At 44.8% G+C, this 27,270-nt stretch overlaps 2 protein-coding genes and 1 long non-coding RNA gene across 7 annotated transcripts in view; 1 reads left to right on the top strand and 2 right to left on the bottom strand.

Moving 5' to 3' along the window:
- Positions 1-3,731, top strand: part of LOC311009898 (activin receptor type-2A-like) — a 35,826-nt gene extending 32,095 nt beyond the window's left edge. For both annotated transcript variants that reach the window (XM_084004328.1, XM_084004329.1), the window contains one exon: positions 19-3,731. In XM_084004328.1, coding sequence (XP_083860454.1) covers positions 19-213 — 195 coding nt within the window. In that variant the 3' untranslated portion in view covers positions 214-3,731. The remainder of the gene's footprint in view (positions 1-18) is intronic.
- Positions 3,426-6,051, bottom strand: LOC311009899. 2 transcript variants are annotated; one of them, XR_014596709.1, is made up of 2 exons: positions 4,092-6,051; positions 3,426-4,015 (listed from the first exon to the last, which is right to left on the bottom strand). It is a non-coding gene; the product is annotated as an uncharacterized lncRNA (long non-coding RNA). The 2 variants fall into 2 exon arrangements; XR_014596710.1 differs by having other exon boundaries at positions 4,086-6,051.
- Positions 6,052-6,414: 363 nt separating this feature from the next.
- On the bottom strand, positions 6,415-26,765 carry mbd5 (methyl-CpG binding domain protein 5). 3 transcript variants are annotated; one of them, XM_084004437.1, is made up of 10 exons: positions 26,648-26,765; positions 21,585-22,140; positions 19,472-19,574; positions 17,600-17,771; positions 15,069-17,477; positions 12,006-12,226; positions 10,790-11,911; positions 10,395-10,468; positions 9,687-9,762; positions 6,415-9,606 (listed from the first exon to the last, which is right to left on the bottom strand). In XM_084004437.1, the coding sequence occupies exons 2-10, from the start codon at positions 21,695-21,697 to the stop codon at positions 9,544-9,546; spliced, it is 4,353 nt and encodes a 1,450-aa protein (XP_083860563.1). In that variant the 5' UTR covers positions 21,698-22,140; positions 26,648-26,765; the 3' UTR covers positions 6,415-9,543. The 3 variants fall into 3 exon arrangements, with proteins under 3 accessions (XP_083860563.1, XP_083860564.1, XP_083860565.1); XM_084004438.1 differs by having other exon boundaries at positions 26,549-26,684; XM_084004439.1 differs by lacking the exon at positions 26,648-26,765 and having other exon boundaries at positions 21,585-23,103.
- Positions 26,766-27,270: the final 505 nt, after the last annotated feature.

The raw sequence follows: 27,270 nt of genomic DNA on the forward strand, positions 1-27,270 counted from the left end.
CCCCCCCCCCCCCCTCAGGGTCTGGCGATGCTTTGTGAAACCATCGAGGACTGCTGGGACCACGAGGCCGAGGCCCGCCTGTCCGCCGGCTGCGTGGAGGAGCGCATCGGCCAAATGCAGCGCCAGGCTCCCGTCATCGGCCCCGAGGAGATCGTCACCGTCGTCACCATGGTGACCAACGTGGACCTCCAGCCCAAGGAGTCCAGCTTGTGATCGGGCGATCGATCCGCCAGCAGAAACACGGATCAACGCGAGATGGATGAGCAGCCGACCCTGGTTGGTTGGCTGGAGTGGGTTTTTTTTGTTCTTTTTTTCCATTTTTTCAGTTTTTCTCTCTTTTTTTTTCTCTCTCCTTTTAAGTGCGGGCCGCTACTCGCGTTCAGGAAACACCCTGCGCCCAACCTCACCACATCAGTTGATCTCCACCTCATTTTGATATGCGTGCCTGAGGATTCTTAACGTTTTAACGTTTGAAACTCTCCACCCCGAGCAAACGGTTCAGGATATTTACGACAACGTGAGTGACAGTGCTGAGGCGCTGGGACGACGGCACTCAGCAAACACTTTTCTCATGTATTGTTTTTGTACACACACACACACACACACAGGAGGGCGACCTGTTCTGCTCAGTTTTTCTATGGAGAGAGAAGATCTGGCAGCGAAATTTCACAGAACTCTCGGTGCATTTTAGTGTAAAACAAAAAAAGAAAAAAGACGAGCTCCTGGCTCTCGTTCATTTGCTGTTTTCTCGTGTGCGTTTTTCTGAAGAAACGACTATCGTTCTGCCAATAAGCAACGGCTTCTGAATGTTTATAGTGTAATGCTGCTGTACATAGTGTATTATGGACCCAGACATCTTGGTAATCATGCTAATTCTAAAGGGGTCAGGGGGAGGGGGGGTCCATTCTCAAGCATTACGACGATAAAACCATAAACCTCCTTCAACCAGGTATACCTCAGTTCAGATGGACACAGTTTAAACGAGTCCCTCTCCCTGTTCACAGTCATAGCTCACACTCTCCACAATCTTGGCTTAACAACCGGCCGTCGGCCGCGTGGCGCTCATGGGTAATGTAGTCAGCAAAGCCTCCATGTACATGGCCATACACACCGTAAACGTCACGTGTTTCTCCCCCTTTTTTTCTCCTCCCCCTTTCAGGATCTCACGTTTAGATTTTTGACTGAATAATAACTTTTTCTTGATGAAGTTGTCGTTTAAAGTGATTTTTACATTTATTTTTGTTGGTTTGCCGTGTCAACTGTCAACGGAGTAATAACATCTCTCGCTGACGAGCCTAATTCTGGCTGTGAGATGTGGATATATGCTGTATGTATTTATATCTCTCTGGATTAGCGCTGGGTACCAACTACTGATCCCTTCTGATGTTTGGTGTTGTCAAACTCTCGGAGCATATTCACCTTGTTGCTTTTCATGCTGTGAGATCAGTCCTGCGTGGTCTCATTCTATCTAGAGAAAACAGGCAGATTTATTTTTAGGAGAGGCATGCAGGGGTACCCAGCTCTGATCTGGAACCAAACCTGTATTTAGCTGAGCCAGCTTGCTTTTGATTTGATTGCACACATCTGTTTTTTTTTTTATTACTATCAAGAGTTTCTGCTCTCTTTTGATACACCTCAGGAATCTTTGCTACTCGCCACCTCCTCACATCCCCTTCCCGCCTCATCCTCCTCACCCATCTTGGACTGGAGCATCTCCTCTATCGCCGACTCTCACGCTTCCTCTCGCTCTCATCTCTTCTCGTAGCGGTTGAGCTCTCAAAAACACGAATCCCAGACAGGGAAATTGTACGATTTCTGGCCGGGCTCTTGCCCATCCTCATGCTGGTGTATAGTCCGACAGCTGTTGTCTTGGTAACCAAGACAACAGCTGTTGGAGGTAGGGTGGGAGTCTCTTGGCACCTCACGATTCGATTCTATTCGATTATCTATATTTTGTGTACATTTCCAAGCACGATTTTAAAAATAATAATGAAATCTGAGTTTGCTAGTCACTTCCTACTTTTGTGTACTCTTTGTCACCGAACGCCAAAACAAGCATTTTTACATTTATTTGCGTATCATCGTAACGGACAGACTCAACAAACCATGTCTCCTGACTTTCTCCTGACGGTCGTTACTTCGGCATACCTTTTTTTACCGTATATTAAATCACAACGTCGTGTATTGATTGGTTGAGTGAATGCAGCTCTATGAGATTCACCGATCCCCCTCCGGGGAACGGTAGAAACTCAGACAGGACGCCGTTCAGTTCCCCGGTGCGTCCGGGACCTCCGCAGCGCGAACACAGCGGTACTAGTGTTTATTTCGGCCATGAAGGATGACACATTATCGCTGTAAATGCAGCGGATGCCGTGTGTCTTGTTTTGTGCAACGCCATAGACTGTCCGGGCGCTGCATTTCCGGGTTCCGCCTTTTGCGTTCCGTAAACAATTCTTAATTCTCAATTAAATCATTAAATTAACATTTAGAAAATCGATTTTTAGATATTTGTGAATCGATTCAGAATCGTCCCCTTTCTGCTGCACCTAAGAATCGATTGTCCCCTAGTTGTTGGTTGTTCTGGACGGCTAGAGTATTATGATTCATAAAACAATCAACTGCCACTCATGAGCTCAAGCGAACAGTGTTGAAATCCCATCTGAAGGACTCACCGCAGTCAGACGAGCTGAGACGAGGAAGCTTCCTCTTCTTCATCCTGGTGCCATTTCTACGTGTCCATAGGTCTCTTGTAGATGTCAGGCAAAACGGATGTATTTGTTGTTGTCGTGATGCCGACAATGACTTTTTTTTAAGTCTTCATTTTTTTCTGAGGGGCATCGAACACTGGTGCCGGCAGACCTGCAGTCTCTCCTCAAGCTTTGGGACGGTTTCTCAAGAGGCGGTTTAAGAAGCATGTGGTGCATTTTGGAAAATACTGAAACATTATAAATCTAACCTTTTCACATTCAGGGCAAAATTATGTTTTCTTTGTACTTTTTAAAGCCGAACTGTAGTGCTCTAGGAAATAAGTAAAGAAATTGAATTTATTCCTGATAAAAAATGTTTATCTCAATTAAAGAAGTCTTTAATTGAGATAAACATTCAGAGGGCTTGAATGTACACCAACTCCTCTGGTATTCATGCTGTACTTTTCTAAATCACATCTTTACAGGGCCAGACATTTAACACTTTCCCAAGGAACCCAACTATGAGAATTAAAAAGTAAAAGTTTAGAAGCGAGGGGCAGGTTTGAGATGTTATCTCAGTGCAGAATAAAAGACTATTGCAAGAAAACACACACAGCAAAACCTGAAGGAAGTTAAAGCCATCTTGTTATTTACTTACCGTAGCAGAAGTATGATCTATTTTTCAATATTGCTTCCTTTTGCTGTTGCTGTTTTATTTTTTCTTCACCGCTGTTCAAAACAGCAGCCGTTGTGTCAGCCCTTCAGTAAAGCTCTACCTCACTCACAGGGATTTGTTTGGGGCAGGAAGTGTGGCAAATAAAACCAAAATCATAACCAGGGTTCCTCCAGGAGAGGAGAGATAAAGTAATAACCTCCTGTTTTATTTCCCCCAAAAAAGTTTGAGAGGCTTTATTATGATTATCCATTTCTGTACAAGACTGAATAATAGCAGAATTAAGATCTATATGGTGACGAACGTAACGGAAAAAACAGTATTACCCTTTTTCTTTTTTTACTCAGTATTTCAGCAGCCAAGTGTTTTTTTTTAAAACGTCCTCCAAATGCCAAAGTGGCGGCTCGAGTCGACAAACCTTTCAGCACCAACACAAAAGAAAAACGTGCCAGTGTGTTGCTCACATCCCAGTACTGTAGGCAGACGGTGGAACATCTTCAGTGTTAATCAGTTTAAACCTGCGCCTGAGAAACCGTCCCAAACCAACAAACACCATTCAGGGATTCAGTACTATGCTTTTCTAAGTTCTAGCAAGTTATATGCAACCAGTGCCGCAAATTACCCTACACTTCTGTAGGATCAGCTGCAGGAGTGACTTTCAACACACACACACACACACACACACACACACACACACACACACACACACACACACACACACACACACACACACACACACACACACACACACACACACCTTTTATTGGGTTTTTTGTTTTTTTAATCCTTGCATATTGATATGTTGTATTTATTTTTTAATTTACAGGCCTGAGGTTTCGGGGATCAGAACTCAGGTGCAACTCGGAATAAAGTTGTTCAGAGTTGGCCCGTTTTATGGTTGTTAGGGGCGGGAGGGGAGGGAGGGATGTTCAGCTGTAATTCAGGAAATACTTTCATTGATTCAAAAAGAAAATATATAAACTGTAACATGCTTCTTTCTATTCAGTCTATGGACAAAACGACCGAGAATGAATGTTCTTCAGACTCCTGGATTCCAGTGTTGTGTGTATTTGGTGGAATGAGCCCCGGCCCTGTGTAACTTTTAGAGGGCTTTTGGGTTTTTGGCTGGTTTCGTGTGATTGTGCCCCGTCGCCATGGAAACCGGTCAAACCGACGCACTCGGAGATCCATTCATACGCCTCCCGGTAAATATGCACACATTTTGTGCATTATTTTTGGTTAAAGTACGTCCTTAAATCTCACCTACATGTTTTATTTTCAGTCTGAACCTGCATCCACATGTGGACAAATCAAACGCCTCGTTAAGGTGACCAATCAAACCTCTGCTTCCCCTCAGCTCCCGACTTTATTCTAATTTAAAGGTGTATGAATGGGGTTTCCTCAGCGTGCTGGCTTCACGGTTCTCCATCTCGACTCCCTCTAGCTCAGCACCTCACATTGCTGTGCATATTAACTACCAGTGAAACATTCGTGTCTTGTTGCCCCAATACCCCCCCACCCACTATTTTAAGCAGTCTAGGATCTGTACAGACATGAGAACATAAATACCTGTATCAACTATATACTCTGAGCTGAATCTTTATAAGTGCGTGTTGAACTTCAGTGTTTCCTCTACATTCATTTCTTGTGTTTTTGCCTCGGCAGCATAAAAAAAAAAAATGTCCTTCATAATGCGAAAAATAACTTTAAGTTGAGCTTTGTGTAAGCTAAAAGCTTGAGGCTCATTGGAGTACTTTGTAAGGCATCCAGGAAAGCACTTATGGCTCCTTGGCAGAAAAACGAAACACGAGCGTTCAGCCAAGAGGAGTCCTCAAGGAGCCTCCTCGGGTCCCCTGACAGTTGCAATGTGAAGAATCCCCAAAGCTCTTAAAGGTCAGTTGCAATACTCCATATGTGATTAATGCAATCTCCCACTGCAGGTATTTCATTCCAGCATCTCAATCCTCCTTCCCCCTCTGTTGGTAAGAATTTTAGAGGAAACATTGAACTCCAATGACCTCGCCTCCAAGACTGTCTTGGCAGCAGGACGAGTCTGGATGCCAGGCTAGAAATTCGTACAAAAAAAACAAAAAACAACCAAAACACTACAAGCGTTTTTTGACCCCACATTTCTCAAGGCTCTCGAGTTGCAGCGCTGATCCAGGATCTGCCAACACGACCTCTTAACGGTAATGATGCTCACAGGGTTTCTGGTTTTCAAGCCTGGAAGAAAGTGATGAATCTGATCACTTTTTTTGTTTTTTTGTAGTCAGGAAAAAAAAAAAGTCTCTAAAATGCTGAAAGTGTGTCGTTTCTTTGCTCCTGATACACGTGACTGTGCGTTTAATGTTGCTGACAAAAAGATGTGAAAATAGGACAAGAAACTGGAAAAAAAAAAAAAGCATCCCACTAGGTGTTCTTGAGTGAGAAGTGGGTTTTTAAACCATCTCCAGGGGTTCTCACCCTGACCTCTGACCTTTGACCTCCCAGTGAAGGGACAAGGGAGGACTAGTGAAAAGACTATTCCCTTTGAAAAGTATTGTAGCAACCTTCAGAAACCCTGGAGAGACAAAACTGATCCCTGATCAGCGCTGTGACTCTCGGCTCATGGTTTTTATCAGCTGAAGTGATCCACGTGATGTAAATAAATGTGTTTTTAGATTGTGAATGCCCATGTTGTCTTCCTTTTTCCACTGACGATCAATTTATTACTTCAATGCCTTCAATTTGGCAGTTAAATTGTGAAAATGGTGATTATTAGTTTATTAGGATGACCTATGTTCCCTTTATAACAACTTAAGTCAATCAATATTTTACTTACAGTAAATTGTATATTAAATAATATCTATTCGCATGATTATTATACACATTATATTTCCAACCCGTCTTTTATTCGCCCACTAGAGGGCAGTGTGCGACAAGAAACACTGGCTAATAAATGATTATTTTTGAGTTTTGAATTACACATAAAACTCAACCAACTAGCATTTATAACTTAATTGAAATAAGCTGAAGAAACGTTCTCAGGAAACAAATACACGTTAAACCAGACAATTCAAGTAAGAGTGACCATGTTTTTAATATCTTAAACATCTGTGCAACATTGTTCAAAATGTTACATCACTGCATGACCTGTAATGTTTCACAATATTTACAAAAAAATGCTGCTTACATCAAACCATTAAAAAAAAGTCCAAACAATCTCAAAATAATGGACTGACAAACTATCCCTAGCCCACATTAATGCAAAAAGAAAAATAAACAAGAGCAATCAAGTGCACATCATACTTCACGCAAGTCTATTTTTTGTTAAGTATATATTAGTGAGAAAATATATACTTAATTACAAGGTGAAAAATAAAATACTGACAATGAGAGGGGTGGAAAGAGGAAACAAACATCACACTCGCAGGAGGAAGAAGAAAAATGCACAAAATGCTTTGAACTCTCCACCACAAATAAGGTGAAACTGATAGAACAGATCCAGAACGCATGGGTTCCCGACATGAGCCGGGTTCCTGCATGGCATTGCACACAAAACAAATGAATAACGGAAGAAAAGCAGAGGCAGAATGAACTTTACCAAAAGAGCTCACGTGTTGAGAAGCTGGTAACAATGTCTGATATTCATCTTTAAATACTGATTTTTTTTTTACGTTACTGTTGCCACAAATTTCTCAAAAAACACCCCAACATTCTTCAGTGTGCACACAACAACACACAAAAAAGAGAAAAGCGAGTACACATGAACAAAATGAGGACGTTTTTTTACTTGGCTGAACTCATAGTTTGACTTTTCTGGCTCCTTGTTTAGGATTTAAGGTTTCTGAGGTTAGAAAACCAAAATTGGTGGAAATGTTTCCGTAGTAGTGTTTCCGTGTTTTGGAGAGGAAGGAACAAGTCTAAAGCAGTGTACTATTTGTTTGTTTTTTCAGTTTGTGTCCGGGGAGTTAACATAAAATAAAAAAGGTAAAGCTACAAATAAATTACTACTTCATGGCTCTTAGGTTAGAAGAAATATTGTTACCAACAAAAACAAATGTAAAACAAAAGGTTTTGAGTGTGATGTCGCCGCGTTGAAGCAGAAAAGAGGATTCAAACAATCAGAAATGTTTGTCAACGGTTGTTCGTTGCCGTCGGTTACGATATTGCACTTTGATAATTCTGTAGTGATTTTGATCTGAAGGAGCAGCTGTGTGTGTGTGTGTGTGTGTGTGTGTGTGTGTGGATCCAGAGTTTCCAATACTGTGCATCACAGTTAAGACTGATAGCTAGTAGTGTTATAACGGCGTCTGCCTTTTTCCTGGCTGTGCATATTCATAAATAGTGTGGTGTTTGCAGGCAGACGTTATGACATTTCTTCCTTTAGCTCAGAAACACGATCTGTAACAAGAAGAAGCAGATCAGAAAGCCTCGCTGTAAAACCAGAACCGTGTAATCTGTAAATGCTCACTTCTCAAATAAAAAAGGGAACATGACCTTTTTGTAGTGAATGAATACAAAAACAAAAACATACATATACACATATAAGGCTCGAGTTCTCAACTCTTGGTAGTATTATTGCCATCTAGCATATTTGTAAAGCTTAAAATAAATATGGAGTACTGTACATAAATAATTTACATCAATAAGAAAAACAAAAAACAAACAAGGCCTCTAAATGTGAGAAATGCTTTCACTGCTCTTGTAAATCGAGTTAGTGTTGTTTTTGATGATCTAGACCTAAAGCTATATTTGTGGCAAAAAAACAAACGACTACAGTCATGGGAAGAAAAATAATCACTGTACAAACGAGCACGAGAACATGATCACAACAATCAAAATGACATAATTCATCAATCAGTCTGTGATTCTTGCTTGTGGTTGAAGGAAAAATCCACCCAAAAGCACTTAGTCGTGATTTTCATGTTCGCTGGATTTGTTTTATGCAATTAAAAATATGTAGGTCACGCTTCCATTATGAGGAGAATATGGCCCTGCTGCGTCTACGCAGGTTAGTTCAGTGCACCATAACTATTAGTATTATTAACCTCAGAGAAACGTGCCACATCTCCACGTTACCTAAAAATAGTTGCCAATTCTTTGTTTTTTTTGTTAATTGAACCAATCAATTATGAAATTTGACATCTTCAAAAGTCAAATATTGAACTTATATTAAAGCAGAGAAATCTTCACATTTCAGGCAGCTGTGAAGCAACAAATGTAAAGCATGTTTCACTGTTGCTTAAAATAGTTGCAGCTCCTGAGCCTTCCTTGTAGAAAACTTCTTGTTCGCCCCAAACATTTTAATTATTACTACAAAGCTAAATGGAAAAATGGCGGGCGGAGGGTGGATTTTTCCTTCTTTGAAAACCCGGCAGGTAACCAACATGTTTGGTAAATAAATCACAAAGTGATTCCCCGACAAAGCGACTGCTGGACAGGATGCAGGTCGACCAACATTCGTCCGGCTGCTTCGGGGAACACTGAACACTTTCTGCTGGTAAAGTTCATTCTGGTTTTTTCCTCAGCTCAAGTGATTTCATAATGGACAACTCATATACTCATGCCTGTTCCACTGCTGTTCCCTTACAAGTAAACAAAACCAAAGGAAAAAAACCCAAACAAACAGCACGTCTTACAGTTCATCATATAAAAGCTTTAGGCTGTATTCTTATTTATCCTATGCATGCGGCCGTACGCAACCGCATTTCTGAATAGAAACCAAGACATTGGTACACTTCTGCTTTGTTTGTACAATAAAAGATAAAATGTGCATTAGGTATGCTTGTACATGACATTGTACAATATTTACATACAATTCTTAATAGCATGAAATTTCAGGATTATCTATATACATATTGAAAATGTATCAGAAATATTTGGACTGTCTATTTTTCTTAAATATGTAATGCTTGTAGCTTTTTTTTGTTTGTTTTACTATCTTATACTAGAAAAAAATAGTTAATTCAGTGAGCTGTAGACAAATTGCAACCATTGTTTTTCTCTTTTTTTTTGTCTTTTTTTCTTCTTCTCTACAGTTGAAACTGTATCGGTGGTTGGTTTTTTCCAGCACCTTCTGTGTTCAGTCTTTAAGTCAAGTTCAAGAGATCATGGAACGAGGATGTCCCACTGAAGAGTGTGTAGCACCTGTTAGAGCTCTCCGAGGGCTTGGAGGACGTTCTTGGGCCGACACATTCAATGTTATCTGGATATCTTCCTCCTCTTGGGCTTGGGGAGTTTCACCTGACGATCCCTCGACGGGATCTGACGGGCAGAAACGTTATTGTGACAAGCTGCACAGGCGGCCGGGAGTCAAAGCAAAACCAGGATGGAGATCAACTTACCGTGCCCGACATCTTATCCAGCTCACTCATGGCCTCGTGGATAGCAGCTTCCAGGTGATTATTCAGTTTCCCCGGTCTGTTGAACATTTAGATTTACATCACAGCTTACTAAAAAGGTAGGTTTGCTTTGCTGCACCCTCAACAAGCACGGCGGACAAACGCCGACACTGAAAGCCATAAATGACGCGCCTCATTTGATTGATGCTCCTGTGGTGCACTGCAGGCAGCAGACTTGTAATGGCAACACCACAGAACAGCAGAAGAAGCAGCGTTTTAGGAAGAGTTCACTATTCAGGCAACAGTTCTGTACGTTATAGAAAACCCTTAATTACTGATATGAGCCTCTACCATTTCTACTATTAATCATTTATTCCTTTTGTAAAATATCGTCCTCTGGGGAAAATATTTCGCCTTAAGCTCTCTCCAAACAGGCAAAAAAAAACAAAAAAACAATCGATTTGGTTGATGGGTCCTCCACACCCAAAATCAAAACGAGGTCGGAGTAGAGGCATCGAAGCAGTATGGCAGTTCAGTCTTTTAAAACCCATAGGTGTACTTCAAAACGCATGCACTCAATGCATTTGGGCCTTTAAGGTCAATTAAGGAAGACTGAAAGCAGGTACAGTTACAGTCTCAAACTGTCAGCATGTCCTCAAAAATCACAAGCCATCGAGAGAATCATTTACTGAAACAACAAACTGTACTTACTTCAGGCCTCTTTTGGCGGCTCGGTCAAGCGCCTCCAAGTCGTGAGTTAGTGTTTTTAGCTTCTCTGGCTCAACCTGGACGGAGACAAGACCAAACCTTTGAGTACTTTCAGCACTGTTTGTTTCTAAGATTGAGAATCTAAAATGATGGTGGACTACCAGTTCATTTGGCAGTCATCATTAGTCCTCCATTCTGAGATTCTGATACGGCAGGTAAAATGAGTTAAGCGTCTTCTTCCTATGACTTTTCTATCTATTTGACACTGGAAAAGAATTTGCTGCAACCCTGGAAGACGTTGGCTTTCTAAGAACTGGCTGGTTTTGTTAATGTATTTAGTGAGAACATTCAAGTTTGCTTGTAAAATAATGACATGTGGTCACAGACGGGTTCCTCACCTTAGCCTGCTCCCGCAGCTGCATAGCAGCGCTGTGCACTTGTTCGTCCCCCGCCAGCTTGGCAGGCCATGGTGGGAAGCCCTTCAGCTGGCCCCAGACCAGCTCTCCCATGTTGAAGGTCCTGGAGCGGTAGTGAAGCAGCTCTGAGGAGGGAGAGTCCGGCTGTCGCAGGTCCTCCTCGCTGCTGAGGCTCTTTGTGTCCGAGGGGCTGGGTGCCATCCCGTTAAAGTGGCCGTTGTAGTGGCTGTAGTCTTTGGCTGTGGCCAGAGGTCCCTCCAGGCTCGTAGAGGAGCTGGGTGACTGGTCATCCCCCGTCAGCTCCTGCCGTGACGGGCCCAGGACTTCCCCGTAACCCCGCGTGCTGAAGTGGGGGGTGGCACCGTTGATGTGGACGCAGCGCTCCACCGTCTGCTCCAGACGCTCCTTGTAGTTAGTGGGTGTCCGGTTGCAGTTGTTGAAGCGGTAGCCGTCATCGAGAAAGGCCTTATCGTGGGCCATGACCAGCACGTGGTCGTTGGAGCCCTCAGTGGGGCAGGGTGGGGCAGGGGCCAGGCTGGCGGGGTGCTCCATGCAGGGACTGCTCCTCACCTGAGTGGAGCACTCCAGAAACTCCTCGCCACCCCAGGTGCTGTTGTTGCTGTGAGCGTCGAAGCCTCCCCCGTGCTGCGTCTCTCCGTCCCACTGCCCCCTGGGAGTCCCACGGCCAGGAGAACGGAAGTAGTCGTTGGCCTCTGGGCCATCTGGAGTGCTCTTCCCTGGATCCATGGTCTTTTGACCCCGTCCCGGCCTCACCTGCCTCGGCCTGGCTTGCTGGGGTAACGCCTCCCCTTCCTGGTGCCTGTGCAGGACTGTGCTAACCGCCAGCGGGAGGTTGACCGGCTCCCCTATAGAAGCAGTGAAGGCACTCATGGCGCTGAGGGCAGGCACCGGACTCGCCTGTGTGGTCCCGCTCACCGTGGTGGTTATGGTAACGTGCATGCCTTTGCTGGCGGCATCCACCACGGCTCTGTAGATGGCGTCCACGGACTCTGGGCCCCTTTCACCACCAGGCGTACCCGGTGGAAGCCCTTCGCCCTGGGGCTGCCGCTCCTCCCTGAACTGTGGGTGAGACAACATCCCAGGCTGTGGACACAGAAGCAAGGTGATGAAGAGAGTTTTTTTATGAAACTATCTGAAATGCTACAGAGATTAAAGACAAAACATATCATCATCCCACCTGATAGTTCTGGTAGAGGCAGGCCATGGAGCCAGCATTGGAGTTGCTGCCGTCTGTGTAGGGTGGGTTGTCAGAGAAGTGCTGCTGTCCCTGGTAGGCTGGGTGGGAGGCCACCCTCTGCTGCATGCCCTGGTGGACCTGCTGCTGGTACATCGGACCTCCACCGGTGTTGATGTGTGGCTGCATGCCGCCCATACCACAGCCAAGGGACGAGGAGTTTCCTGCAAAACCATTGGATTATAAATCAGAATTGTCTCCCATTTCCACCACGAGCACTTCAGTACGTCAACCAAACAGCAAAGCAATAATGCAATGTACAATCACTTTTTGCTATAAAATTATGCTTCTAATGACTTGCATTTAGTGTCTCCCACAGGACAACACATATACCATTATTTTTTCTATAATCACAGATCAATGCACAATTCAAACTTCATTAATAACTGCATTTCCAGTCAGGCTTTTATTTACTGTATACAAATAAAACCAGAAAGGAAGCAGATCTATTTGCGTGGGCAGCCCGGATACATTCCATACACAGGAGGCCAGAAAATGAATGGGGAAAGCTGTTTGAGTGTAAAAGACTTTCAGAATAAAAGAAAAAGTTGCACATTAACAATCTGTTGCAGCCAAAACTAACAGATGGACAAGCTGCACGGTCCAGACAGACCAGTTAGCAAAGCGTTGAATGACAGAGCAGGAACAAAATATATCAAGGCCACAGATGTATCAATGAATGAAGAGAAAGCCCAGCAGCAATGTTATGCAGACAAAGCCGAAACAAATAGAAAATCTCCGAGGCCTAACGCTGTGTGTTGTGGGTGTGTGTGCGAGTGGCGACTGGAGCAGCTGGTGCGATGCTACGTAGCTGAAGGGCAGCTGTGTGTGTTCTCCATTTTTTTCTCCTCTTTTCTTTCTTCCCTTCTCTCTCCTCTCCAACACTGAGAGCCACGACTCGGCCAACCCCCTCCCCCTTCCTCCCCACATCCTCCGCTACTGCTATGATATAGTGACGGCTGTTGCCGGGGGAGGTTGCCATGGGAACCGAGTGATGATTGGTGGTGCTGTCCACTGCCAGGAAGCTTGTTGGGGGAGTTGGGTGGGTGGATGAGGGGGGTTACGAGGGTCGGGTGGTGTGATTTTACTCTGCTGGGGATGGGGGGATCAGGGGGTCAGCTGGGTGGCAGGAGGTCTGGGGGGGGGGGGGGGGTTACAATGAACTTTGGGGTATTTGTTGATGACGAGGGGAGGCGTTCAAAGCTTGCTAGCTGTCAAGAAACAGATGGTGAGAGGCTAATGCTAAAAAGCCACTGACTAGGCCACTTTCAAAGAGCTTTCAGTGCTCTTAAGATCCTGAACATGTCATCCAAATTAGCTTCAAGTATGGGAAAATCAACACAGCTCCACAGAGACATAACATCTGCTAGTTGGGGACAGATTATCCTTGTATCCCATGAGCCTGTGAGTGAGCTGAGGTGAGTCATTCTGTTAAGATCAGCATTGCTTTCTTTTCTTTTTTTTATTACTTTATGCAAACTGACATTTGTCATTATGACACAAATTATAGCTCCACAATGCCCTACAGCAGCAACCTGTGCCAACGGCGTCACAGCACTAAATCCAACCTGTATTGCATTATTAAAAAAAAGCAATATGGCAACGTGATTGACATATTATGCTGTTCATAAACAGAACCAACTGGACTGGTGTCCGACAGGCCGTGCGTAATTTCCTGCCGAGTCACCAGCGACATCTTGTAAAATCTGATATGCCAGTCCAGTCCAGTGTTTGGCTCCATAACAAACCCTATTAGAGGCACTGCAGTGGACTGATGCGATGACTGTCTTTGCATCACCTGTTCTATGATTATGACAAAAGGATGTACGTGCATGAGCATATTTTTGCAGCAATAAATACGTAGGATCAGACGACCACAAACCAATAAATAAAGATTGTTTATCACATTGTCTACATACAACAGGAGACACGCTGCTGTGGGCCAACGCTTGGATTAAAAGAAGGCGAGTGCTGCAAAAATGTACATTAGTTTTACATTACATCTCTACATCCTGTCACGCTCCACCTCCTGACCTACATGGAATCCCCTGAATTTAGACAACTTGACTTACAGAATAACGGGACACCTAGTGACCTGGTGGTATCTCCGTTACAAACCATATGGCACATATGCACAATGAATACATAAACTCATAGTCCAGTCCCACAGCAGGCAGGGGAGGGAAAAACAAGATATAGGTCCTTCATAACAAACACATGAATGCAAGTACACACAAACACACACAGAAAGCATACAGTCACACACAAATTCATTCATATGCACACAAATATAAACACACACACACACACAAGCCTAAAGCCTCATCAAAGGCTTTACCCTGGTCCCTATTCAGGGTCTATCGTTACTATAGCGACCAGCTAGCAGCGAGAAGCTCTTTAGAGCGCCCTATCTGGGCTGCTTCCCTTAAAGCGTGAACCAGATCCCATTTCCATCTTCTTACACCATTGACTGATGCTAGCATACAAATAAAACAAAGAGAAACACTGGTTGACTGACAATTAGCTGAGCTTCCAAAGATGAGGGGCCTGTTCATTAGCTCAGAGATACTGGAGGAGCCCGACTGTCTCGGCTCAGGGCCTATCAGCTAAATCCTTTGGTTTTTGTCCACTCATAACCATAGAAACCACATCTTCATCCAACAACTGGCTTATCGCGAGGAAGAGATGGGAATATGCAGTCACTAACGGCCAGAGGGTGGTCACTTTGGGCTGCTGAGTTTGTGTACCGTCATTATTTTAGGATTCGTACAAATGGAATTAGTGGGATTATTAAAGTAACGATTTAAATCTACAGTTGGGTGTTATCGTCATTAATTATCTTATTTCTTGTAATGCCATTTCAACAATCAATCATTTTGGGTTCATTGTGCTCACATAATAATTAATTGGAATTATTTTATCCATGAAATGCAATTGAGCCATTGTGTTATTAGTATAAAATATTAAAATATTTAGTAACTCATGTACATCTCTAACACATCTCACCTGTATCAGGAATGGTCTGTGTACAGCTTCCATCACCACCTCCATGTGGCATCACCACCATGCTAGTTCGCCCCATACCGTGAAGGAGGTTCTGCTGTGAGGGGTGAGGACCAGGATGGGACAGTGGTGGGGGGTTAGGGTGAGGGCGTCCCAGTGGCATGCCATCGGGGCCCACCGGTCCACCTCCTGGCCCCATAGGCCCACAGTTACTCATAGAGGAAGCCTGCATCTGAGCGATCATGTCAGGGAACTGGCCTTGGCGAGAGCCCAGATGGCCCCCAGAGGTGTCCATGTTCTGGCAGTGCTGCATTGCATCTCCAGGACCCCGCAGCCTTTGCTGAACTAGGATGTTCTGCTGAGGGCCACCAGGAACCATACCTGTGCCGTCGTTGTAATGAAGCTGTGCTGATCCTTGAGGCCCCGTGCCGGGGCTAAGACCTGCACGATGGCTGTTCCCACCTAGGTTGTGGGAGCTCTGGCAGCTCATGGACTGGAGAAGCTGGGCCATGGAGGTGTTTGGGGGAAGGTTTCCAAGGCGGCCCACTTTACGCAGCTGCTCAGTGGCACTGGGCCCTGCCATGTGGGGTCCTCCCATGCCTCTCTTGTTGAGCATGTTGTAGACCATGTTGTTACTGTTGTCATGGTTTACGGCACCGCTGCCCGATGACTGCTTCCGTTTGCGCATGGGGTCCCTCTGCTGGGCCATGAGCTTGTCTCTCAGGGCCGCCCGACCACTCTGGCCCTCGGGAGTGTTGAGCAGCATGGTGGAGTTTGGTGGGAGCATTGAATTTAAAGTGCTGTGTCCCTCCATGCCTCGAGGGACGCTCATAGAGCCAGGGTGTCCGCCACCTCCTCCATTACCTCCACCACCAGCCCCCATGCCTGCCATACCACCACTACCACCAGCCAGGCCAGCAGGGCTGGGGCCAGCAGCGCCGAGTTTGTTTTGATTTGCTAGCTGTGCTTTGGCTGCAGCTGACAAGAGACTGCTGGCGGGGAAGGAAGCGGCATTCTGTTGGTTGAGGATCTGGTTGAGGGGCATCCCCAGGAGTCCTGGGTGGCCCTTCTGGGAAGCGGTGGGGGTTGCCAGAGATGATGACGACGACGACGAGGAGGAAGAGGTGGGCGAGTACATGGGGTTGCTGTGCTGCTGGGTGCCAATCGAGTTGCCCATACTGGGCAGCATCTGGGAGTCTTTGTACTGGTGGTGCGGGTCAGTTTTGTTTGTGGAGGGACTGGAGGGCATGGCTGGCCTGGGAGATCCCATAGCAGACCTGGGGGAACGAGGAGGGACCTTCATGTTGCCACATGGGACCTGGTGCCCCGAGGGCATTGCAAAGTTCCCATGGTCAGAGGAGGTCGAGGATGAGCGTGAGCGATGAGGGGAGGCCTCCATTCTTCCCAGGACAGGCCCTGCCATGTGGACAGGGGAAGTGACGGGGGAGGGGGACATGGAAGAAGCCGGACCACCCTGTTGAGTCCTTTGAACATGGCCACCGTGCCCCACAGGCCCGGGCTTCACTGTGGGTAAAGGTAAGTTGCTTGGCAAGGGAACAATGACGGGAGGGGGTATGTTTACATTCATCATTTGTACCTGAGAGTGGATGTTGGGCTGGAAGTTGGCAGGGTTTGGGGCACTGGTAGGGGGTTGGCTGGCTGGTTTGCTAGGGATGGGGTCCAGGATGCCTAATGGGTCTTTTTCAGAAGTCAACTGCCTTTTCTGAAGGGCACAGGATGGTGGTATGGATGAAGGAGGCGGTACGGGATGGACAGGGGGCTGTGTTTTATGGTGAAATGCTGCACGGGACATATCCATACCAGGGGGGAAGTTCCCCCGAGGCATGTTCATGTTCATGACGGGGCTTTTGGCAGTGGCCGTGGGGGAGAGGGGCGTGCTAGTCCTTCCTGTCATGGCACAAGATAGCTGGCCCGCAGGGGAGCCATGGAGCATTACACTGGGTGAGGAAAGAGGTGTCCTTGTGTTCCCATGGATGGAGGCTGAGCCAGGACTGCCAGCTCCTGGAAAACCACAAGGATTGGTCCTTGGAAAGCCATCAGGGCTGCCCAGAGTTTCTGTACTGGGAGACTGTGAGCCATCTCCATACAGCTTAGCACTGGAGGGAGGTGGGCTCAGCATGCCCCCATACCCAACCCGATAAGGGGATTTGGGGCCTGGCTCCCCACTGACCAGTCTCTGAGGCCTGGCGTATCCAGAATAGAGCTCGGGCTGCTGGGCTCCACCCATCTCCTGGGGTGGATACAGCATCTGCTGCTGCTGCTGTCCAGCTGCCATCATCATCTTGAAAGGATTCTTGCAGTCTGGGCCAACAGCATTGGGCAGGCCATCGTGGGGTTTAGTCCTTATTGCTCGTTGAGACGTGGAATGCGCGACGACCACAGATGATGTACCTTGAGGCCAAACAAAGCAAATATGAGTTAAAGCAATCCCAACACCTTCATTCAGCAGAAACACGTTATATTATGCGCGACTCAAATCTGCCATTAAACTTGCAACAAGGATCTACTTGTACCTCCCCCTGGACTGGTCAGCGTCAGAGGTGGATGCGTCCCCATGCTTCTGTGCAGCGTTGCCACAGCCAGAAGCTTCCTCTTGTGAATGCAGAGTTTGGTGGCATCTTCATCTGCTTTCACATCCTCCGCTGTCCTCTGCTTGACAGCTGCCCCTGGGTCGAAGTTGAACACCTGAGGAAAACGATTTCAGGATATAAATTCACAGCTACCTATGTTAATTTATATTTCTTGTTTGTTTGTTTTTTTACTTGGGTGGGTCCAGGGACAAGGGTGGTATGGTCGTGTGAATACATGCAGATAAACGTGGTGATCCCGAGCACCTTGGAGTTATATCACACATCTTAGGATGGTTAGGAATGTCAGAGAATCTAAATTTGTTTCGTATTTTTCTGTCAACGGAAGACAATTTAGGTGCCAAGTGGGAAAGGGGACGGAGGAAAATGTTTAAGCTTAGGGGAGGGGGTTTACATCTGCTATATTAAAACATAAATAATAAAGCAGGAGAAGTCAACATTTCCCCCAGGCGAGACTACATCAGCCCGATAATGTCCTGATCCACAGACAGTGTGTTGGGGACAAATTTAGCTTCAAGAAGGATAATTGGTCGGCTTACCCCATGTAATGTGATACAGTGGACGCCTCAAGACACCCCGACATTTCTAGTTTGGACCTTCACAAAGATCAGTGGAGGTGGTCAGCTTGAATGTATTTCATACATGCTTAGCATATGGAATGGGAGTGGAGAAGTGGATTATGCTGCCGGAGTGGCTTTACAGCTTTCTCTGGACAGTTTTCTACTCTTTTCTGAGGTGAAAACTGGTCACTATTGGAATTGGATTTTAACTGACATTAATCCAAGCTGACCACAGCCAATGTGCTCCGTGAAGGACAAAACTACAAACTTCTTAAAGCCACCTTTCAAGATGACTTTTTGATCCTCAAAAGACCAATTCAACAACAACAATAAAAAAAGCATTGCTTTAACAATAGCCTGTCAGAAGTTGTTTTCACCTTGGTTTGACTTGTGTGACACCATTTCCACCTCACAGACATGTTTACTACGCTCTCATTCCTCCCTATACCCTTCTCCTCCGTCATAGCCGCCGTGACAAATGTCAAATAGAGTAATGCATCCCATCCCAAGGCGAAGACGCATCATGAGTCGATCGTCTGCTCTAAATTAAAAACATAACGTCGTCTGAAGAGGCATTTAGCCAACACTCATTTTTCAGTGATTTGCAGCAAATGTGTAATAAGTGGAAGAGTTCCTGATCACCCAACATAACAGCTGCTCCAGTTTGCAATCAATTTTAACAAGCAATTACCAAAAGCAACAAACAGTAAGACAGCCTTTAATTCTTGCAAAACAAACAATTGTCAAAATTAACAAACCTTAAAATAATGCAAGGCTTATGGAATGTAAATATGTTGTTTTACCCCATTTGTGTTAATTTATTACAATCAAATCAAACAGATGGCGAAGATTAAAATTCAAGTCTGCAGAATACAGGTTGGTTAAGACTTCTGCACAGCCAAGGATGCAATGTTCTCACCGACCAAGAGTTAAACTGACTCACATCTTTGATTCCACTTTTTTAACCGATCTGAGAACAGCTGATGAACAAAGCTTGTGTGGTAAAAGATGGCCAAGAGCGACAGCCACCTGCTAATGCAACTTCAGGTTTGATTGACAGTTTTTCATCCGCGAGGGGCCTTTGTTTAGCTGTGATTTTTGGGCAACAGCATTTAAATTTTATTTGCCAATTGGGACTTCCAACTTAATATTTAATTCAGTCCAGCTATAAGGCAGCTGTTAAAATCCACATCACGACTGCTGCATTTTTAAATGTATCGGGACAAAAACACATTACCTTGTGGAGGATGAGCGGGCACTCCAGACCGCATTTGCAGGTTCCATCTGTCAGCAGGTAGGTCTTCACCTGCTCCAAGCTGGACAGCACCGAGCCACTGGGACTGCACACAGAAAACAACAACGTTCAGCTGAGGACAGACATCAGCTGGTGCAGCTCCAGAGAACAAATACTGCTCCTATGATATCATATGTGGCAGCACATTCATCATTTTTGGGGGGACTGAATTCATTTTGGCATTTAACTGAATAGTCGTATGCGGAAATGTTACAAGGGCTTAGTTCTCCTGACCTAGAAGATGAAAAGAAACCACTTCATACTGAAATGCTCCAATGACAGACGTACAAATAGTTTTTGGTGGGTTAGCAGCTCCTTGAGGCAGATTTTGATCTTGTAACCATGAAATCAAGCAGTGAAATCCTCCCACTCCTCTGCCATCCACATGAAATAAAAGCAATCATTGAAAACATTTTCAGTTACTATGAAGAAGGAGGAGCTCGTACCATATTTGGCAGTAGACAACAGCAACGGGACATTCTTTATCAAAACCTTAGCTTACCCTCAATATGCAGTCGCTACCCTATACATGCATGTAAAGGTTTTAAACATTGTTAAAATGAACCAAACTGAAATATACCACTTATGTTATTGTGGCGTTTCTTTTTTTACCCAGTTTGTAACTATAGACCCAGGAACATTGAAGTACCAAAAGGAAACATCACAAATGTAAAAAGGAGGTCACAGCTGCAGAAAATCCACAAGAAATAAGGAGTTGTGGGCTCAAAAACGCTGGGGTAAATCTAGAAAAATACATCCGGTGAAACGTTTCCAATTTGCCACCAATGATTGAAGAACATTATGTGCTTTTAGCTGATCCTATCAAACGCCGATAAGTTGAAAAAACAACCAGTGATTAAAATCATCAGTCACAGCTGCCGTGAAAATCAGTTGCACAACCCCCGAAGCAAAAGCCCACTTTAAATGTAAAAGAACATGAGCAAGTGTGTGGTGACAGTATCAGGCCACGGTCACAGAAGTACACAGGATTCTTTCCAACCCCCAAAATAAACCTGACACCAGCCAACTGCTTTAGTTCATTGTGGCTGGTAAATACCCGTGCTGGTGTTCATGTGTTGGGAAGGACACCAACTTCCACTCTATGTAACGCGTTGACTGGTTATGGATCCCACCAATTAGTCGAAGCCTCTGTTGCACAAGCGGAGGGGATTTTGAGCTGTTTCAGCGGAGGTGTTGTGAAATCAGAATCAAAATTTACTGTCCATGCAAACACGTGGGCTGCAGTTAGCATGTGTCAAGGGAACACTTTATGGCAGTGTTAGCAGCATGCAGCATTCACCCAAAGAACAATCTGTCCAAGAGACTTTTACAGCTACTGGACGCCCAATACGCTGTAAGCCGGGGAATAACCATGACTCCACACAGCGAGCAACACCATCAAAAGGTCATCACGTTACCTCCTGCTGAGACAATTATGGAGCCCTATAAAATCTGTTTTTTTCCAAATGTGTGGAGGCTAACCTGTTGGGCACTCTATGATTTCCGTGGGGCCTGTCACCAAAGCCTGCCGTTCATTATTGATATATATGACATAAATGACATGATTTCTATCAATCTATCTGACCTACTTTTGGCCACATTATGCACTAGAGATGAAACAAGAAAGGGGGAACAATTTGTGGTTACAGCTACTGTGATGGAAGGATTTTGCTTCTCCTCTAAGTGAATATCTTTGAATTTTCAGACCATTTGTGGAGCAAAATGAGCAATTGTAGACTTCAAGACAATGCCAAGTCATTCAGAGAACATTAAAGACACACAGCTTTTTTTCAATTAAATTCAACGCAATGAGTTTTATTGGCAAGGCCATTTTTTGCAGGGGTCAAAAGCCTTGCAGTGTCACTTATTATTCACGATTGGTGTTTACGTGTTTATTTGGTAGAAAGCTGCATCTTTGGTTGGTGGCGAAACAAAAAAATACATCAGGGCTTTGTGAAATTCACAATTACGAGAGAAAACTAACTGACAAGACAAACTGATAATGAGAATTATTAGTTTAACCTCAAGAAGCAGACTTGCTTGCTCTTTTTCTTACCTTACGTATATGACCCCGCCGCCCTGCTCCGGCTTGCGCTGCCAGCCAATGGGAACCTGGACAGGGTAGGCCTGCCTCTCATCTCCCGACTCACAGTCCTTTCCGCCATTCATTGCTCCACTGGTTTTACGCTCGACACCTCAGAGGTATATATATCAGACATCAACCAGTGTTTTCGCAATGCACGTCATGTTCGTCTTCCAAAGCCGTGGTGGAGGAGGTGGTGGGAAGGAGATGGGTAGAGCTGCAGGATTATGCTTCAACGTAGGACTTTGCTCTCAGGTGGAGTTGATGGGTAGGTGGTCAGGCAGGGTGAGGCGAGCTCACAGCAGACCCTACCCTTTCATCTGCTTCATGGCTACGGTGCTGAACGGTGCATGGACTTCCATTACTGCATCTTGTCATTCAGAGCCATCCGACTCGGGAAGATGCGGGCTGAAAAAGTGGGTGTCAGGAGTAGCTGTGCCGTCTTTAATTAATAATGTTTTACCATTGATCGAGTGTGTTCAACATATTGGTTCCCAAACGCAGTTGGGTAGTGGTTTTCCCATGGTTCCTGTGAGGGCACAACAGAAGAAGAAAGCACAAAAATTAAAGGTCAACACGATTCCTCATTAAGCCATTATTAGCCATTAACTGACAAGATTAGTGCCGTGCATGCAGGAGTGGCCTAGACACAAACAGGTTGAATCCAGTTGCACAGGGCACCAAATATCCAGTTCACCTGTCTGGGAGAGTTCGAACACTTTTTTGGGGTACAGCATGGTATTAATCAATGACACTGGCTCATGTTCCATGTCATACAAGTGCCTGAAGCACCAAAACCCCAGTGACGCAGCCATTTAAGCTGTTTTAGCACAGGACTGTGGAGTCTAAATGCCTGCTTGGGAATAGCTCTTCTTGGTGCAGCACCTAGACTACAATGTTTTAGTATAATCTCAGAGATTAGGACCAGACCGGGCCTTGAAGCCAATTAAACAAATCATCTTAATGTGCCAAAATACTCGTGGCAGATCAGCTCCAGATGTCAGTGCATACAACATTAAACATTTCCATCTCGTGGTGCAACTCCTGTAGGTTTAAAATTAAACTTGTTAAAAATGTAGACGTCAGAATTGTGTCATGAAGAAGCATTGTATGATCAAAATGTGAAGCTGTGGATGGAAAAAAAATAATATATTTTTCATGCAGCACTATTGTCTTTTACGCCCCTCTCTCAGACGTAGTTGAAGCCCCATCAAATCAGCGTGTTAGTGATGGCGCTCCATGCAAAGCCTCCTCTCAGCCGCCGGTGCTGCTGACTCATAACTGCCCTGTGAGCTGCTGAGACCAAACCCAGTGACACCACCACAGAGGAAGAGAGAGAGGTAAGGAGGGTGTGCTACCCCTGGCACAGTAAAAATGAGGCAGCATGTAAACGTAGGCCGTTTTATCTGGAAATACGCAGCAGCAACAGTCGCACCTCATCATCTCAGTAGAGGTGCGTAGTGTCCTATCAGAGACCACTGCATCATTAAAATCTCATTTCCCAGAGCTCCATGTTCGAAAAATGCAGAGGTTCGATAAAATAAACATAATTTCTGTTGCTGTGTTCAAATTAGAGGAGAAAACAAATTATTTTTCCAACAAGTGCTCAGTGCAGAGTTGCAGTTTGAGGACATCTCCGGCTGCAACATATTTTTTTATCTCCATTTTGAAGATTGGGATTTTGTATTTTAAATGAGAGACAGTCTGGTAGCGTTCTGGAAAAATGTCCAGCAAAAGTCCTGGACCGGATTCAAACCAAAAGACATTTTGATTAATAATGACACAGGTGCCACAGCCAAACGTTTTCATGTTAACCTTTGGCAAGGCAACACAAAATCTGTCACCTTGTTAATGTGAAAGCACAAAATTAAATCTCAGCTCTCTCCATTTTACTGCCCATCTCTCCCCACCATTTCCTGACTCTTGAGAACTACCAGGTCCAAATTACATATGGTACCTGCTAATCTGTAACCTTTTACTGCAGGCAGATCTTTATTGAGATTGTGTTTTTAGCCTTTTCACATTTATTGTTCACAGCAACAAGAAAGAGACGGACGGACAGAGAGAAAGGGTGAGGGAGTTACAATACATAAAAGACTACCAAAAGTCTTTATAAATGTGCAGCTATTGTGAATTTGTGGTTGTTTTTATTGAAGAGTGCCAGTAGGCTTTCGCACAGTTGCTTTGGAGCTTGCAGGGAGAGGTGGACGAGCTAAGAATTGTGCGATATAGCTGTAGCTAGGTCATCGTTGACGTACGTCTCCTCAAAAACGTAAGTAGTCTACATGTCCGGTTAAAGCAGGCTGTATGCAGCTATGGCGAAATCTATAATCTTTGGATACAACAGCTCTTCAAAATTAGTAAATTGAAAATCCAAAGATGCAGCAAGCTTGATGAGCACTCGTTGCTATCACAATAAGCAACCGTGGATGGTGTATAACTTATGCTAATTTCAGGATGTTCTGCAAACACAAAGGGAAATTGCGTGGTTGCACCAAAAAGCAGTGGGAAGTAAATAAGGAAGTAGACCCAGAATTTAATCCTATAATAAACTGCCCCCCCCCCCCCCCCCCATGGACTCATATTGTCCGTAGCATACTGTTGTTGTCATTATTGATTTGCCATCAGCATTGGGGTTGGGTAAGAATTTTTATGAATAAATGACAAGGATAGTAACATGAAGCCTGACGTCACTGCAGAGTCAATTTGAGAAAGATGGCAAAAATAGTCCCAAGTGAAATAAATCTGACCTATTTGAAAAGGTGAAAGTGAAGGCAATGAACAAAAAACTAAAGTATATACCCTGTTCCACCCAAACACAACACTGAGGAAGGAAAAGCAGCACCATTGAACACATTTTGGAGGAAAGTTTTTTGGCACAAAACTGCCTTTTATGTGATGGGAATTCTACACAGCCTGTACTCAATCCAGCTGCAAACTTCATACGAGCAGTATGGAATGAGAGTCTATACAGAGAAAATGACAAATACAGCCACTCCAGACTTACAGCAATGCAGTCTCAGAGAGAAAAAATGCTTTAGATAAGAAATCGCATCAAAATGACAAGTGGAACTGCAGCCAAAGGTTCTTGAGTAACTGAATTTGCAGTCCATTAAGGATGGCAGCTTAAGTAAATGAAAATGTTCTCTCTCAGCATCCAAATTTTAAAGAATATGATCAGACAAAGTAGCTTGTGTGCATCTCATTATATGGTCAAGAAGCATTTTTCGTTCTCCTAGCATTAAAGCGGTTCTCATTGTGATACATGTTGGGGGTTTTAGTTTCACCAGTGAAATGAATGCATCTTCTTTATTTCCTGTAGTGATCAAGGGAGCTTCATGTCTGGTATTAACTTTGTGCGTAATAAAAGTCTTTCCAACCCACAAATATGTCTAATTTTCTTGACTCATGCTGACCAGAACAAGAAAACAAACTTTTCTTTTTTTAAATCGACCAGCTGGTACAGCAGCTGGTAAACTCACGATTCAGATCTTTAAATGACGGCTGTCGGAGAACACAACAAAAGTTTACCAGCATTTGGATTGCAGTCTTGTAGTAACACCTAGACTGCCAACAGTGAGGATAACGCCTTTTTTTTTAAAACCAGTAAGATCAAGGGTACATAATCTGTCACGGTCTGATTATTTTGTCTGAATTTGCTCATATTTGTTTATTATCTGTTGGACAGTTGTGTTCAGCCACACAGGTAGGTGTTAAATTAATAATATGCAGCCTTGACGGTTACACAGAGTATACATATACTATACATAAGGTTGACCAGACAGTCAGGTTAACGTTTACAGTCGCAAATGCTACTTTTTTGGTGCATTTTATCTGCATTTAGAGCTGTCTACTAAATGCAATTGGTACTAAGAGAACAGGGTCGTGTTGTGTCAAATAAAGCAAGAGTGGGGGAATAAGGTAGCCATGCAAGTTACCTGCACAAAGCATGTACTGTTTGGGAAGTATAATCCTGGGCATGCTGAAAAGGACAAACTGTGCATGCTCTCCTCCACCACTACCTTTTCACAAACTAGATTAAATCCATTAATTCTCAACCTAGCATTTAAATCTCGCTGTAAACCCCATGGAGTTTGGCTAAGGCTAGCTTTAGGTGTAAATTAGCCCACACAGTCCTGCAAGAAGCCTTCATGTTGACAGCTGCACAAGTTGGCGACAAGACACCACTTTCTCCAAAACCGAAAGAAACATGACAACCGCTTGTGTACATTGCCAAAGCAACCATAGGAGCCTGAGCGTTAGCTTAGCCACTTAGCTTGGTGAGCCTTAGCTAGACTGCCCATCAACTGTGCCCCAAACGTCGCCGTGTGTCGTTAACTGTTGCCCGGTTCATCACGGGAGGGGGCTCGGTCGTCTACGGGTCTCCGCGTTAAAAAAGCGACCGTGTCAACAAGCGAAAGCAGCCCCGTCCCGACTGTGTTTTTTGATGCAGCATCTGAACTAGCTGGGGAGGGGGGGGAGGTTAGCCTGCCAAGCGTCAGCTGTCTAGCTACCGCTAGTTAGCCAGCTAGCTTGTTGTAACGAAAATGAATTAGAGGGCGAGCTCGGCTACGCTAATAACGGTTTAGCATTTAACTGGCGAAGCGTAACTGGCGTCGCGCGCGCCGACGATCCGCCCGCCCGGTTACCGACATCAAATTGTCGACGTTATAAAATCAGCCCCCCCAACCCCCCCATCCGTGTTGGCTTTCGGAGCCAAGGGGGCCAGGCTAAGGCAAGGCCAGGGCCACACAGGCCGAGTTAGCACGGGTTAGCTTAGCATGCTAGCTAACAGCCGTGCAAAACCCGTTGCGTTTGCAGAAGAGAGAGCGAAGAAGAAGAAGAGAGAGAGGGAGAGGGAGAGAGAGAGATACGTTTTCCCAGCCACTAACGTTTCTGTCTGCGTCAAACCAAACCGTAAACAGTCCGTTTCTTACCCTGGGCATCCCGGCGAATGCACGCCGGCGCCGAAACCGTGAAACGGGCGAGCATCGGCGCGTTTCTGACCTTTAGAAAAATAAGAATAAGAAGCCTACCCATTAGTTCTCTGTGCCTCTGCTGGTTCTCCTACACTGGGATATTGGAAATGATGGAGAGCCGCACTGCGCACGCGCGGCAGGATCAGTCAGCAGATAGGAGAGGTGATGCACGTTACTACCGCCGGAGCTCAGACACAGAAGCTCTGCATGGCAAACATTTGGGAATAAAATAATGAAATGAATGAGGAACAACTGGATGTGTGGGTGGGGTGACTCACACGAAGCAGGAGTTTTTCTTTTTTCCAGCAAAGGCTCGCTCAATGGGGTCTGAGGGCGTCCTGATAGAGCTCCAGCAAAATGAAGAATAGTTTATGTTATTTAACTTCGTAGACTTCAGGCCTCTGAAGGAATATCACATAACGACCTCTGATATCATGATGTTGCACCCTTCATAACAGAAGGGATCCACTGATATCACTGGTGTTGGCTGAGGCGTGCAAATAATTAAAATGATTGATGCTTAAAAAAAAAAATGGTGCAGAAATACAGCTATTATGTTGACACCTGCCTTTTATTTCTGGCAGGGTGACAATGCTTTGGGGGCAGCATTTAAATTGAGAACATTTAAAATTCATTCTAATACATTAATTATAATGAATACGTAATTTGATGATTTTGAG

Source organism: Eutrigla gurnardus, assembly GCF_963514095.1.
Source record: "Eutrigla gurnardus genome assembly, chromosome: 24".
NCBI lineage: Eukaryota > Metazoa > Chordata > Actinopteri > Perciformes > Triglidae > Eutrigla > Eutrigla gurnardus.